We start from the raw sequence: 16,065 nt of genomic DNA on the forward strand, positions 1-16,065 counted from the left end.
CGATAGTTTTTATCTGCTTTAAATGTTTTTTTAAAATGGTTTTTGTGCACCCACCCTGCTCTAAAAATACCGTGGATGTGTTTACAACATTTTATAAGGTAAGGAATTTAAGAGGCAAAAGCTTCAAATGCCTAATGAACATACAAATAAGATTTGTGACACTGAAGTCTGCTTTTGAGTAAACACGGGGGAAAAACAAGCGTTATTTTCTATTGATATTTCTTCACCTGTGCAAATCTGTTGTCCTCTTTTATGGGGATCTTTTCCAGAGACTCGTATAATTCTAGACAGACAGAGGAGTTGCTTCCTGGGGCTTGTAGAGTATGCTGCCTTCGGGCTGGCAAAGGGGTTCCTGATGGGAACACCACCACAAATTTATCAGCCCCTGACTGATCCATTGCCTAAGAAATAAGAGAGATGAAGTTGGGTATATTAAACTTAGAGCAATCAATAGACAAGAAGGATGAATTTTATGCCTATTCCATGTTAAGAGACAAATATGGATTACCTTTAAATGCTCAAGTGTAATATCTTCAGATAAAGCACATGCTAACTGCCATTAACGGACCAGCCGCTTTTACAGCTGCAGAGACCCCAGAGATATTAAAACAGCTGATTAACTCTTATGTAACAACACACACACCCATTTCCTTATATAGGAAGAATGGTATAAAGAACTGGAGATTCTCGACCAAACAATGGGAGACTATGTTAAGTTCTATAACAAGCATGCCTCTGGACCTCAAATTCAGTCTCATACAGCAAAATAAATATTTAGGACTCCATTGCACTTGTTTATAAAAGGACTAAGACACTGAGCTGCTGGAGATAATGCTTCTCTAAAACACAGGTTTGTACAATGTCCTATATTGATAATTTTTTGGCAGAAGGTAATAGAGACGATCAACATGACTGTATGGAATAATCATAAATTTGCAGAGGAAAATATCCTTTGGAATTATATACCCAAAACACATGGAATCTAACAAAGGGAGAATATGAATGGACTATCTGTGTCCTCAGGTATTAATGAAAAAAGACAGGTATTAATGAACTGGAAAAATAAATAAGTGGCGTATTTTCACGCCTGAAGATACGGACAAACCCATTACACTTGAACAAACTGCGTGCAAACATGACCAAATTTAATAATATTTGGAATTAATTTTTCTAAATACCGTATTAAGTTAAAGTCTGGTTAACTACAATAAAAAAATCCTTTTTTTGTAACGTATATAATATTTTGTTGTTCTGTTGTTTTCTACATAGCTACTATTTCTTTTTTCTTTTTTGTCACATCTTACTCTCTGCACGTGTAATTATGTACTTTTTGTTTTTCAATAAAGAATATAAAGTAAAGAAATAAGAGAGATGCAACATAAGCACTCTGCAGAAAGGACCCCAAATCTTAAGGCACCACAATGTGTTAGAGCATGTGCACTGCGACGACAGACAGGAAAACATTACAGCACAAACAGTGACCCTTGAGTAAAAAGGAGGGGAGATTTTAAATATGATTCTTTATTGATTCATGCTACTAGCCAAATACTATGAGTGTTGAAATAATTTATGGATCAGATGTGAAGGTGAAATATGTGGCCAAATTAATTTTTTTTAATGAATTGGATTTATTTGATAGACTTCTAATTAAATTTAAAAATATGAAAGTTTACTGCTTATGTTGGCTTGTTAAGATGACCTGTCAATTCTGGAATCTTAGGGAATCCTATTCAAATACTTAGTCCTTCACAAAGAGTTCTGAATGGCAAATACAGTGGTGCCCCGCAAGACGAATGCCTCGCAAGACGAAAAACCCGCTAGACGAAAGGGTTTTTCGAGGCGCTTCGCAAGACGAATTTCCCTCGTCTTGCGAGTCTTTTCCCTCCCCCCCCCTTTTTCTAAGCTGCTAAGCCGCTAATAGCCGCTAATAGCGCTAATCCGCTAATAGGGATGCTTCGCAAGACAAAAAAACCGCTAGACGAAGAGACTCGCGGAACGGATTATTTTCGTCTTGCGAGGCACCACTGTATATTAACTGTGCATCAGTATGAAATAATGAGTTTCAGTCTCTCACTTATTTACTTTAATTGCTACTTAAGTGACCCCAAATCTCTTTCAGGAAAGTTTTCACATTAAAACCTAAACCCACAAAGGTAGCTGTCAGGGACTCAGCGGGAGCGCAGGGAGGGGAGGAGATGGAGAGCGAGGGGGAGCAATCCGAGGGCAGCGTAGGAGAAGATGACAGCAGCCCGAGAGATTCCATGAGCCTCTCCAGCGAATCGGAAGATTCACAGAAGGGGGCGCCCATGGCCAGGGCAAGGGGGGACCCAAGGGGGACACCCCAGAAGCAAGGGGCCAGCGGGGACTCCCAGAGCAGCAGTTGGAAATCAGGACCAGCTTCCCCACCAGAGCGTAGTGGGGGGGAGGAGTCCCAGGTATCAGGGCCAACGTATTCACCACCAGCGAGAGAAGATGAGTCAGGGTTGCCCACGCCTCCATCGGAGAGCGAGGGAACGGTCAAGAGGAAGGTTGCCGGCTGGGCGCGCGCGCCAAGTTCAAATGTACAGGCGAGCGGCACAGCAGGTAGTCCGGATGGGGAACCAGGTCCTAAAGCCCGCCGGAAGGAGGGGGAAGAATCAGGGGTGTCAGCGTCAGAAGAGTCCAGAAAGGATGAAACCCCAGCGGGCAGGAGGGCCCAGAGGAGAAAGGAACTTAGGAAGAGGTGGAGCAAGGCGAGAGTCTTAAACTGGTGTGGAAGGGGCGGAGACTCAGACGGGACTTCGCCGGTCTAGGCTTTAAGACGTAGAGCTGCGCACTGCGGCTTTGAAATGGAAACTAAACCTCAATAAAGACTTTTGTACATAACGACAGTCTGGCGTTGGTCCTCTGTGAGCTGGGACCTAGAGGCAGCTCTGACAGTAGCAGTGGTGGAAGATAGTTAATACAGATTAGGGAGGGAGCTCTCTTTCTAATTCTAAGCTAGAGATATAAAGACATTCATTCATTTAATTTGCTTGCTTACCTTGACTAAGATATCTTTGGCAGAACATTCAATAGGCAGTATTTCATCATCTAAAAATGTATTTTCTCTTCCTAGCAAGATCCCAGCTTCCATGGCAGCCCCAATGGGAATGACCTCATCTGGAGGAATAGAGTTCAGCAATTCAACACTAGGGAAAAGTTCTTTGATCAACTGCTGCAGTTTTGGGATGCGAGAAGATCCGCCACAGAGAACTACCTAGAGGACATTAAAGCATTAATAGGACAACAGCAAAGGTTAGGCTTTTCAAAGGGTACTTGTGTATGCAAACTTTGCAAACACACACACACAAAGAAAGTGGGGGGGAAACAGATGTCCAGACTTATTATCCTGGCTTGTTAATTGGCATTAAGTTATAGTCCCCCGCTGCACAACCACTCAGATGTAATGGAGAGCAGTGGCTTCAGGAATTAAGCTGTGAAGCAGCACTTGAGAGGAAGGGAGCAGCTAGGGAGTAGCGCTGGGTGATACCTGGGTTTCAACCAGATATATCACCAGCTAAACACCGCAATATACTGATATATCACGATGTCTGAAATAAGGATGGAACTATAGAGGCACTGGATGGCTTCACAATTTTTTCCTGCATGGTGATTTTTGCACAGCACACACACACACATCATGATTTGAGATATATTTCCAGGTCAAAAATTCTGAAACCATTACCATGATATGGACTTGAAACTGGTTTTAGATGGTATATCATCCAGCCCTAACACACTTCATGATTCAAGATATATTGCCAGGGCAAAAACTATGAAACCGATATCAGAATACAGACTTGAAACCAGTTTTGGATGAGATATTGATATATTGCCCAGCCCTACTAGGGAGGAATACTTGTCCCTGATCTCATTTCCAGTTTAATAAAGCATGGTTTGTGAAGCCTTGAACAATAGTCCAAACCATCCGAATGCATCTGCTTCTTTGTGAATATACTCTTATGTATTTCCTACATATTTGTCAAAACAAGAATTTCAAGAATGACTTCAAAATAGACCAAGTTATTTGTATTGTTACCTTATTGATATCATCTGCTGTAAGTCCAACTTGCTTCAGGAGCTTTTTGATGGCTTCTAGGCATTTGTTAAAAAGCGCAGAGCAAATAAGTTCAAATCTGGCCCTGTGTTGTTAAAAAAACAAGCACATTCATATCCATATTTTCCACAGGGAAAAGTTTGCAAAGAAACCCAATACAGTAGTATAATATTAAACATGGAGCTGCCCTCAGTTTCTGATGGCTCAGAAACTTCAGCTGCTCCAAAATGAACCAGCCAGAAGAGTGAGTGGCTGGGTTTCCATTTAGAACTCACACAACGCCAGCTTCAAAAGAGCTGAATGCGCTTGCCAGTTTGCTTCTGAGCCCAATGCTCACATTGGTGTTTAAAGCCCTGAATAACTTAGGCCCAATACCAGAAAAATCAGCCCCTTCCCTACAGATCCTCTTGGGTGTTCAGATCAGTGGACGGGGCCCTTTTAGGTGTTCCACTACCCTAAGAAATCCTGGGTGGGGTGGGGGTGGGAGGCTAGAAGAGGGGAATATTTGTGGCAGCCCTTAAACTGCGAGATTCCTTCTGGCACCTTCAATGTACCTCTTTACCCCAACTTCATATACTGTCATATGTTTTAACCAATTTTAATATTTTCATTTTAAACGGTTGTAACCCACCTCCCTGGGACCTCATGGGGAAGAGGGAGTAAGAAATCTAATAAATAATAATTTTCTTGCCCATGAAAAGGAAAACAGTTGCCTTTTTATAAATACATTCCATGTGGAGAGTAGCCAACTATCACGATCATTACCTTATGTGGGGGTTACATCCTGGTGATCATGCATAAAGCCAAAATCTCCTATTGTCAACATCCCCTTTCCCTGCGCTCTCCCAAGCTGAGTGTATCGGTAGTTAGGACTGCCAACATCCGCCCCCCTTCGGAAGCTGCTCCTATTTTTAATTTTATTTTTCTGCCAAGCATCTAAAGCTAAATTCACACAAGTTAAATTTAAAGGAAGTCATGGAAAACAATGCTACACATGCAGAGCTTCAAGAGTATATCTTACCTAGACACATTACAGTCAAAATCCAGCCCATCATACAGGGAGTCAACGAAGCAGTTGGCACTTCCGAGTGTCGATAGTGAATGCTTTGCCACTTCAGCACTGTTCATGAGCTTCATCATGGCCCTGGAGTTTTCCCTCACATCATATTTATAAGATCTATGGGGTTGTTGTTGTTTTACAAAAAAAGTATTATTAACCATTACAGAGAACCTACTCAGTAATACTGGCCATCATTTACCCTAGAAGTTAGGGGGGAAAGGTGGATCCTGAAATTTATCATGTTTTTCAAATTCAAAGTATAAACATTATATGCATCTACTCTTGACAGCTGGGGATGTATGGTAACTAAAAGAGGGGAGGTTCTTTTGAGTAAGTATTCATGAAGTACAAATGCAAACATTAAGGCTCTGACATCTTAGTGTTGTGCTTTACTCTCATGTTGAAATCAACAGAATTAGGAAATGCTTAACTTTGGCTAAATCTACCCCAACTTTCCCATGCTGCTTGTAAGTGATATCTATCAGGATCCTTCAAGAATGTAAGCATGAAACAAAGGATCTAACAGCCTTGCAAGTCCACAAAAGTCACTAGCCCTAACAATAATAAAAAAATACTAGGCTGCTTGCCCTCTCATAGTTACATTAGTCATTTGTGGCCTGAAAAGAAAAAAAGGGGAGGAAACCATTGTTCGTAAAGCTTCCATCTAGTTGCCTGGAGACAATTCTAACTCACCTCAGACAACCTGGTAAATAGCTTTTTACAAGATTGGGATTATTTCCAAATTGAACTAAGAACCAACGTCAAATTTACAGTAACAACCTTTCTCCAAAACATTATGTGAATGTACTGTTTGTTTTATTCCAACAGCGTAGACCTTTAGAAGTTGTATTTTTTTTTAAAAAAAACCCTCACTATTTTTATTTCCAGAAGTTTTTATTTTGAGACAATATTTTATTATTTTTAAACTGTAATTGTTTTAAAAATCCTATTATATATGTTGTGGGCCCCCAAGTGACATTTTTGCACTCAGAGGGTGGATAGAAACGTTTTTCATAAATAAATGTATTGTATATCAGTCAAAAAAATCTGATACAAAATGTGCTGGTAATTTTCCATACTGCGAAATTAACAGCAATGATTCCTTACTACACATTTATAAAACACCACATACTATTTAGGATATAGAGAACTTACCTTTGAAACTCAGATGCTAAATGTTGTGCTAAGGCTTCTGTGAAACAAATGCCACCTATACTATCATCTGTGTTCGTGGAAATAACACGATAAAGTCCACTGTTGACTTCAATAACCGTGATAGAAAGGGATGTTCCTCCAAGCTTGTACACCAGCACATTGCTTCCATGCACACAACATAAAGAAAAGGAAATCAGTATGCATCAATACTAACAGCCTTAATAGCAGATGCTTAGGACAATGACAACTGTGTCACAAAATGACCTCCTGGTATCAGTGCCACTGCTGCACTCCATGGGGCAGAAGCGAGGTCAGGGAGGTTCTCCTAGTGCTCTCTCACTTCACACTGCCCTGGCCCACCCAGACATGAAGTCCATTTAAATTACAGTACAGTGGTGCCTCGCAAGACGAAATTAATCCATTCCGCGAGTCTCTTCGTCTAGCGGTTTTTTCGTCTTGGGAAGCAAGCCCATTGATGGCTTAGCGGATTAGCGCTATTAGCGGCTTTTAGCGGTTTAGCGGATAAGCAGATAAGCGGTTAAGAAAAAGGGGGGGGGGAGGAAAAAACCCCGCAGGAACTCGCAAGACATTTTCGTCTTGCGAAGCAAGCCCATAGGAAATTCGTTTTGCGAAGCACCTCCAAAACGGAAAACCCTTTCGTCTAGCGGGTTTTCCGTCTTGCGAGGCATTCGTCTTGCGGGGCACCACTGTATTAAAGACTGGTTAAAGTATAATGCTTTGGTTTTCTGCCTTTGCCACTTGTTTAGAATCTCCTGAATTAAAAAACAATAATGTTGCAAAGGACTTGGATTTTCTTATTTATAGCAGTCTAGGATCCCTCTGGCTCAGATTCAGCAGAGAATTCTGCTCCAAGAACTGAATATTCCTGAGGAAAGCAGCTCCTAAAACTCCCTCCCATGCTGTTCCAGAGGGTTCCCCAACCTTCTAAAGCAGATTTTCAGCTGCACAAGGACCTACAGAGGGAAAGAGACCATCAAAAATTCCCTTCTGCCCAGGGAAGCATTAAGTTCACAAAGGTCCATACCCTAGAGCCAACTCACTTTGCACCATACTGTTTAAAACCAAGGCTGTACAGTGGTACCTCGGGTTACAAACGCTTCAGGTTACAGACTCCGCTAACCCAGAAATAGTGCTTCAGGTTAAGAACTTTGCTTCAGAAGGAGAACAGAAATCGTGCTCCGGTGGCACAGCAGCAGCAGGAGGCCCCATAAGCTAAAGTGGTGCTTCAGGTTAAGAACAGTTTCAGGTTAAGAACAGACCTCCGGAATGAATTAAGTACTTATCCTGAGGTACCACTGTAATCCTGAAACTAGGATTAAGTCCTGTTGAGTTTTATATCTGTGTAAGCATACTTGGGATTGCACAGGGGAAATGGTTGCTTAAAGACCAATTGTCACCTTTTTCCACTAGGTGAATCTTGCCCAATTCCATAAGCCAGCAGAGCTGCAGATGGTTCATGAATTAACCGAAGAACATTAAGCCCAGCTGCAGTAGCAGCTTCTCTGCAATAAAGACACAATTTATATTAGTATGTCACTTTAGATTGATGCCTTCTTTCAACATAAAACAGCAAGGTACCTTATTTTGGTATAGCTGGACCCCATCCCTGCATCACCACCACAAACACCTTACAAAGCATTGCCAAACTACTACAAGACATACAGTAAGCATGCCAAGAGACATTTTACTTAAGCACAGATAGGCACATTGTGGTAGGAGAATAAGCTGCCTACCTATGTTTGTTCATGCAAATTGAACGTAAAGCTCAAAAAGCTCAAACCAGTACAGGAAATGTGCACCTGTTTCTCTTTGGAGACCTTGGTGACTATGCAGTTAGCAATGTCTGAACACAAGGAACGGGAGGATGCATGAGAGTCAGGGCCAGGCCTGACATGCAGTAGGGTAAAGTGATCAGGTGGCATCAATAAACAGGTGGAGGCACAAATGAGTGCTTCTATGACACAGCAAGACTTTTTAACTGTTAGCCCTAAATCTGCTACAAATAGCAAAATGCCTTCAGCTGGCATGTCTGAGCCCTTTCCTATTTTATACAGTGCTCTGCACTGAATGGTCTGAAGCTCAAAAACAACAAAATGAAGATCATGGCCACTGGGCCCATCACCTCCTGGCAAATAGAAGGGGAAGAAATGAAGGCAGTGAGAGATTTTACTTTCTTGGGCTCCATGATCACTGCAGATGGTGACAGCAGTCACGAAATTATTATTATTTTTTAAATAATATTTATTAACATTTCCAATAAAAACATACAAACAGCAACAATAAAAAAAAAAAACAAGTATAATTTCAAACCTTAAATTTTCTCAACCTATTTTCCCCGACTTCCTCATACCTCCCCGTTTTGTATTCTAATTTCATTATCCAATCAGCAAATCCATTCCCTTGTTTCCCAAAAGTTTTTTACTAATTCCATTCCTTTTTTTAATCAAGGTCTCTGAAAACCACATTATTTTTAAACCCCTGTCAATCTAACATTCACTAATCTTATAGTATTTATTAAGGTAGTCTTTAAATTTCTTCCAATCTTCTTCCACTGTCTCCTTCTCCTGGTCCCGGATTCTGCCCGTCTTCTCTGCCAGTCCCATATAGTCTGTCATTTTCATCTGCCATTCTTCCAGAGTGGGTAGATCTGGTGTCTTCCAATACTTGGCAATAAGGATTCTTGCTGCTGTTGTGGCATACAGAAACTAAGTTCTATCCTTCTTTAACACCACATGGCTAACCACATGGCTAACCATGGCATAGCAGTCACGAAATTAAAAGACGCCTGCTCCTTGGAAGAAAGGGGATGGCAAACCTAGACAGCATCTTAAAAAGCAGAGACATCACCTTGCCAACAAAGGTCCGTATAGTTAAAGCTATGGTTTTCCCAGTAGTGATGTATGGAAGTGAGAGCTGGACCATAAAGAAGGCTGATCGTCGAAGAATGGATGCTTTTGAATTATGGTGCTGGAGGAGACTCTTGAGAGTCCCATGGACTGCAAGAAGATCAAACGCATCAATTCTTAAGGAAATTAGCCCTGAGTGCTCACTGGAAGGACAGATCGTGAAGCTGAGGCTCCAGTACTTTGGCCACCTCATGAGAAGAGAAGACTCCCTGGAAAAGATCCTGATGTTGGGAAAGATTGAGGACCCAAGGAGAAGGGGACGACAGAGGACGAGATGGTTGGACAGTGTTCTCGAAGCTACAAACATGAGTCTGACTAAACTGCGGGAGGCAGTGGAAGACAGGAGTGCCTGGCGTGCTCTGGTCCATGGGGTCATGAAGAGTCAGACACGACTAAACGACTAAACAACAACAAAGCACTGAATGGTCCACTCCTAATGCAGAATGTGTACCATGGCAAGAAGAAAGGAATAGGGGTATCCAACTGGAAGTCAAGATGTATGCTAGTCCTGGTGAGTGAAAATTGGCCAGGAAAGATGAGGCCACTGCTGGTAAAGGTTTTCAGTTCCTCCTAGTGAAAAACCAGGGTGCTTGGTAGTCATAAATCTGTGACTATCTGGCCTCTGCTCAAGTTACCAGCTTCCATGGAAGACTGACCTACAACATTGTCCCATAAGCTGGCTATTTAAGAACTACCCATATGGCAGCTATAAGCTCATGTGGTTGTCTATCATGTGGCTACAAAGTGAGCCAAAAGTTATCACGGACCCGCCACTCAATTTCTGAGTAGTTTTAACAGTCCATTTACTGTGTGGTAGGAACCTGAATATTGTTTTCTCTCCATCGTGCCAGAACCTCTAAGCAGGAAGTTCTTAAACAACTACAACAAGTGATGTTATTTCACTGAAAGAGTCCAATTAGATGAGAATTGAGCTACTCCAGGTTAACACCATGTGCTTATGGTTGAGCTGAGATGTTGAACCCAGATCTTCAAAGTCCAAATATGTTCAAATGCCTCCTGTCCAGACATCTCAAATTCCCACAAATACATTTAATAAAAATAAGCTGAAAACTGTATTCTCACCCAAGGGCATTCTTCTGTTTGTCTCCGAAGTCAAAAGGTACCGTAATCACAGTGTTATTAACATCTGAGCCCAAAGCAGACTGAGCAGTTTCTAATACAAAAATATATTGTATTGTGAGTACAAGCAAATTCAATTTATACGTAGCACTTTTTCTTCTGGGGAAATAGTTTTAAAATGTACATTTTAATATCATACCTTTCATTTTACTGAAGATAAGCTTTGCAACATCTTCTGGGGAAACAAGTTTGCCATCTATTTCATAGTTTAGTTTTCCATTCTTTTCAATGACCTACAAATGAACATACAAATATGATTCTCAGCTTATCTGCTATAAAAGATTCTGCAAGATTCCTTTCGTCTGATAAATGATTTAGAAAGCAAATATTACACACACATCCAAGGTCTGCTCCGAAGGGTTGGTGACACTCTAGAACAAATGGGGAGGGTAAGGAGGAGGAGGAGGAGCCCACTAGCATTGCACTGTACCCCTCCAGTAGGCACAAGAGTAATCTTCGGTAAATAATCTGCTGAACTGAAGATATATTGGTTCAGTAGTTTTTGTGCTAGGTTCCTGTGCTAAGCTAATTGGGGATGGGGTAGAAGAGAACTCAATGGGAGTTGCTTGCCTCCCCCAAAAGCAATGGGACTGGAGAACTGAGTGAAATCACTCCCTCTAATTACAAGCTTTACGCGTCAGTCACAACAGACCTCTCCTGCTGTTTAACATTATATAACACCACTGGGTGCTGTCATTTGGACATCTGAAACAAATTGTCATCAGTTTGTTGCTTGACACCTACCTCTATTTCTTTGTGACATTAGAATCAGGTCTGCCTAGGCCAGTGTCTGGACATATTGCTGGGCTAGATTAGAGTGAATCAATGAACTGAGACTGCACTCATAACTTCAAGGCTGAACTGCTGCCATGTAGCCACTGTGGGGTTGCCCTCATCTCTGGTCTGGAAGCTGCAGCAAGTCAGAAGGGGGTCACACAGTCTGTGGCTGGGTTTGCCTTCCACCAACATATAACACCAGTACTAAGAGAGCTGCACTGGATGTCAATCTGCTACTGGAACAAATTTAAGGTTTCATTTTTACTGTATAATGTCCTTTTATACAGGGGTTTTTTTTTTAGAACTATTTTATCTGGTTCTGCTTGTTGTATATCACTATGGTATTTGTGCAATGTTTAGCAGTTTACAAATACTACTATTAGTAATGGGAGGAAAACATGAAGTAGCTTCTTACTTACTGAACATTTACTTTCTGCAATGTACTTCTCAGCTTGTGGGTCACCAGAGCTGTCAAAACAAGGGAAATTGACGTGTACTTAAACAAAAAACACATCCCAAAATTTACATTTATATTTTCACCACATAAGAATTGTGTTTAATGAAGTCCTCCTTAATCTTTAATTGTTCAAAGCTTTGTTTCTGTATTTAAGCATGATATCAGAGTTTGGACTTTTTATTTCTGAATAAAATAAAAAAATCAAAACAAAACAAAGTTAAATTCCAGAATAACTCACTTTAAATTTTGTTAAATAAAATACATACTGCTTACAAGAGACTTCTAAGCAGCCTGCTTGCATATTTAAGCCTGGTAACAAGGTTTGTACTTACATGCCAGTTTTTATACATTTTTGTTGAACAATCCCATTCTGTCAGATAAACCCACACTAAATCCCAAAATGAAGTTCACTATTACTTTCCGCACCTTCTCCCAAGAATCTGCTTCACTTTCACCACTGTATTTGAAAGATTTCTCACTCTGTTTTGTTTTGCTGCCAGACCAACAACCTGGAAATAATTTTAAAAGATTTGTTAAAAAACAACAAAGGTACCTCCACTTTTTCTTCAAATTTATACTGAGGGAAAGTTACCTCTTCATTTTCTGAAAATGCAACAACAGCAGGAGTAACCCTATCACCTGCATCATTGGCGACAACATCTGCACGACCATCCTGAAGAAACAACACACACATGGAGTAGAATGATTAAGTATAATAGCTAATTGACACAGAAACTAAACACAGTAACTCATTACCACTTGGAAACCCCGGAAAATAATATCATTTTTTAATACAGGATCCCTTAATTTTGTTTGTCTGGCAGAGGCTAGATTCTGTTCTTGACTATTACTTTACCAGGGAATGCACAGGGTAAATTCTGTATAAAGACAAATAATGTACAAAGGAAACTCTTGTAAATGGAAGCTTCTATTCCAATGCGTACTGGGAATAATATAACAGGATACTTTTTTTGTTGATTTGTTTTCCAGCTGCCCACCCAAAACCATAGTTAACAAAGGGTGCTGGCCAGGCTCACATGTAAGCCATAACTAAAACAAACTAAGTTTCATAAGCCAACAACAAATCATTACTTCAATTTATAGATTCCTGGCAGTAAATTGGCCATAGTTAAGCTAGCAGGGTTCACAAATACTACTAAACTGTGATTTCACAAACCATAATATAAGAAACTACAGCTTAGCAATATGTGCAAACCAGGCCAATGCATATATTACTTTATCCAGCAAAGTGTCATTCAAGTAAACTGATGGAAATGCATTTTACAATAAGCACATAAGCTTTCTTTTATTTATTTGAGGTGCTCTACACATGGTCCTCAACAACACCCATCACAATCCTGATGCACACAAACTCTATGCAAATTAACAGAAGAGACAACTGAAGTGACACAGGCTGTGAACCACTGCTGCTAGCATCTGTCTGTCTTGAAACACAATGGAGTGTGCCTCCGCCAAAACAAAGCAGATGACCACGTGAGTCATTTTTTTCTCCAAAAAATATGGTCTATGATGAGTCCACCCACTCAGCAACAGAATGAGATGGCAGAGTCCAGAAGCAGCAGAACAGATTGGACCACCTCAGATGTAGGCAAGGATGTCACACTGCAGGAAAGATGGCCTGCAGCTTGCAGACTCAAAGGAATAACCACCACAGTTGTAAAAGGAATAACACACAGCTGGAGCCCATCGGGATGGTATGGCGGAAGGCAGTGAGACAAACAGTGGATGGAGGCAACCCTTGCCTGGTTGTTAACAAGATGGTCAACCCCAACCTGCCTGCCAAGGGGAGGGGTGAGGTTGGGGGCAATGTCCCATCTAGTCCAGCATCCTGTTCCCACAGCGGCCCACCACATGTCGATTGTGGGAAACCAGAGGGCAGGACATGAATGAGCTTAAGATCAGTACATCTGGCTGCTAACCAGTACGTTAGTGACCGGGCCCACCCAGGGACAGCTGTGGGAAGGATTCCCCCATTGCAGGGGGCTGGACTAGATGATCCTCTGAGTCTCCTCCAACTTGACAATTCTATGATCACTTTCTCCCCTCTCTCCTTTTCCAGCAACTGGTATTCAGAAGCAGGGGTGCGGGTGGCCCTGTGGTCTAAACCAGTGTTTCCCAACCGGTGTTCCGCGGCACACTAGTGTGCCGCGAGACGTTGCCTGGTGTGCCGTGGGAGGGAGGCGGGCGAGTCAGGCGGCGAGAGGCCTTAGGCGCCCTGCAGAAAGGCGTCCTCTTTGTGGGTGGGTTCTCCCCCCTCCCTTAGCGCATCGTATTTAGTTGGGGATTCTGGAGAGGGGGGCAGGGGCGCCCTGGCCCCGAGCGGAACAGACGCGCCGTCGTCCCCACCTCCCTCTCCTCAGTAGCTCCGAGCCGACTGACTGAGGGTGGGACGCGGCCAGCGGCGTCCTCTCTCTCTCTCTCTCCGCCTCCCAGCACCGCTTTTCCCGAGGCGGGCGCGCGCCTAAGGCTGAATGGGAGCAGCCTGGAGGCTTGGCGGCCTCTCAGCGGCTCATGATGGGCGTCCCCGAGGCGGGAGGTGCTGAGCAGGGGCTCTGCGAGAGGGCGCGAGGGATGCGTGGTGGTGCCTGCGCGCGTGTGACTTAAGAGGGCGACCTGCTGCCTCTCCTCTCTCTCCCCTCCCTCCCCTCATGGGCACGGAGTCCCCGGCACAGCTTGGCGCTACTACAGCTACAGCTGCTCCTGCTTGGATGAAGGCGGCTGCTTCTTCCTAATGCCCAGCCTCTGAGGGACCGCAGTCTCCCGCCCTCTTTTTTTTTTTTTTTTTTTTGGCGGGATGCTGAGGTAAAGGATCCCCTCATGCGCGGGCGGGCATCTCTTTGGGCAGGGCGCGTGTGGAGGCTTAAGGTGGGGAGTGTGGAGGGGTTGCCGCTTGCGAGGGGAGGGTTCATATTGTATTGGGCTGCGGTGTGGGCGACACGGTTCTCCAATGGCCAGCCCGCGGAGGAACATTGAGTTGGAGCATTTCGAGGAGAGGAACAAAAGGCGCACTGAATAAAGTATTTTATAATTTTTCATATTTCTGTTTACTTACTATTTCATAATAAAGTAATTATAAAATACTTTCTTTGTGTTTATTTGATTCCTATTAAAGAGAGTTACTTTATATATAGTCAATATAGGCACAGAGTTAATTTTTTAAACATTTTCTAATGGTGGTGTGCCTCGAGATTTTTTTCATGAAACAAGTGTGCCTTTGCCCAAAAAAGGTTGGGAAACACTGGTCTAAACCACTGAGCTTCTTGGGCTTGCCATTTGGAAGGTCGGTGGTTCAAATCCCTGCAACGGGGTGAGCTCCCATTGCTCTGTCCAACTTCTGGCAACCTAGCAGTTCGGAAGCACACCAGTGCAAGTAGATAAATAGGTGCCACTGCTGCAGGAAGGTAAACGGCACTTCTGTGCTCTCTAGTTTCAGTCACGGTGTTCCGTTGCGCCTGAAGTGGTTTAGTCCTGCTGGCCACACGACCTGGAAAGCTGTCTGCAGACAAACACTGGCTCCCTCTGCCTGAAAGCGAGATGAGCGCCACAACCCTATACAGTGGAACCTCGGTTTGTGAGTGTGATCCGTGCGGGAGGCACGTTCGCAACCCGTTGTGCTGTGTCTGCGCAAGTCACAATTTGGCGCTTCTGCACATGTGCTGAAACCCAGAAGTAACCCGTTCTGGTACTTCTGGGTTTGGCGCTGTGCGCAACCCGAAAACGTGTAACCTGAAGTGTCTGCAACCAGAGGTACCACTGTAGTTGCCTTTGACTGGACTTAACCGTCCAGGGGTCCTTCACCTTTACCTCTTCAGAGGCATTTGCTGCCTCCCTTTTGTAGTCAAACCCTTTTTAACTCCACGGCTGCCTCCTGGGGGGCAAGTGCTTCCACGAAGCCCAACGCTTTGGGCCAGAGGGCTGTGGTCTCCTCTTGCAGGGAGGGGTCTTAAGCACAGGGGACCACGGACTCTCGCCTGATTAGGGTGATTAGGATTAATCCAATTTGTATGCTGCCCTTCAACCAGAACAAACCAATAACGTCCCCCTCCCACAAACCAATTCGGGAGGAAGTTAATAAATAATAACAACGGCAGCAAGAACTGTGATTTAAAGGCTTCTGGCTACTCCAACGTCCTCCTCAAACCCCGCTCTAGCCACTCAACAGCACTACCTCGCCCAGGAAACGAAAATTATTATTATTATTATTATTAAAATTACATTTATTTATTTCCCCCTGCCCCCCCCGGCCTACACGGAAGAGGGGAGACCCCCCCCCACCGGCCGCGCACCTTATAGGCGGCCGCGCACGCGCAGCTGCTGCCCAGGTGGACCCCGATGGCCGCCATGGATCCGCCGTCGCCGGGAGACGTCTTACCCACAGTGCACCTCGGGGCAGGCTGCGTCAGCGCATGCGCGTGCCGCTTCCTCTCCCTCCGCCTCCCGGCAGCTTTGT

The 16,065-nt window shown here is 43.4% G+C and overlaps 1 protein-coding gene across 1 annotated transcript in view; it reads right to left on the bottom strand.

Annotated features, from left to right (window-relative positions):
* HSPA14 (heat shock protein family A (Hsp70) member 14) overlaps window positions 1-16,054 on the bottom strand; it is a 17,259-nt gene extending 1,205 nt beyond the window's left edge. Inside the window, exons 1-12 of the mRNA XM_079993679.1 lie at window positions 15,902-16,054; window positions 12,187-12,267; window positions 12,021-12,103; window positions 11,557-11,605; window positions 10,500-10,593; window positions 10,304-10,394; window positions 7,712-7,816; window positions 6,294-6,455; window positions 5,100-5,255; window positions 4,061-4,163; window positions 3,023-3,238; window positions 228-401 (exon numbers count right to left, since the gene is read on the bottom strand). Of these exons, the coding sequence (XP_079849805.1) occupies window positions 228-401; window positions 3,023-3,238; window positions 4,061-4,163; window positions 5,100-5,255; window positions 6,294-6,455; window positions 7,712-7,816; window positions 10,304-10,394; window positions 10,500-10,593; window positions 11,557-11,605; window positions 12,021-12,103; window positions 12,187-12,267; window positions 15,902-15,958 (1,371 nt within the window). The 5' untranslated portion in view covers window positions 15,959-16,054. The remainder of the gene's footprint in view (window positions 1-227; window positions 402-3,022; window positions 3,239-4,060; window positions 4,164-5,099; window positions 5,256-6,293; window positions 6,456-7,711; window positions 7,817-10,303; window positions 10,395-10,499; window positions 10,594-11,556; window positions 11,606-12,020; window positions 12,104-12,186; window positions 12,268-15,901) is intronic.
* Between the last annotated feature and the right edge of the window lie 11 nt (window positions 16,055-16,065).

Source organism: Podarcis cretensis, assembly GCF_951804945.1.
Source record: "Podarcis cretensis genome assembly, chromosome: 10".
In the NCBI taxonomy this organism is placed as follows: Eukaryota; Metazoa; Chordata; class Lepidosauria; order Squamata; family Lacertidae; genus Podarcis; species Podarcis cretensis.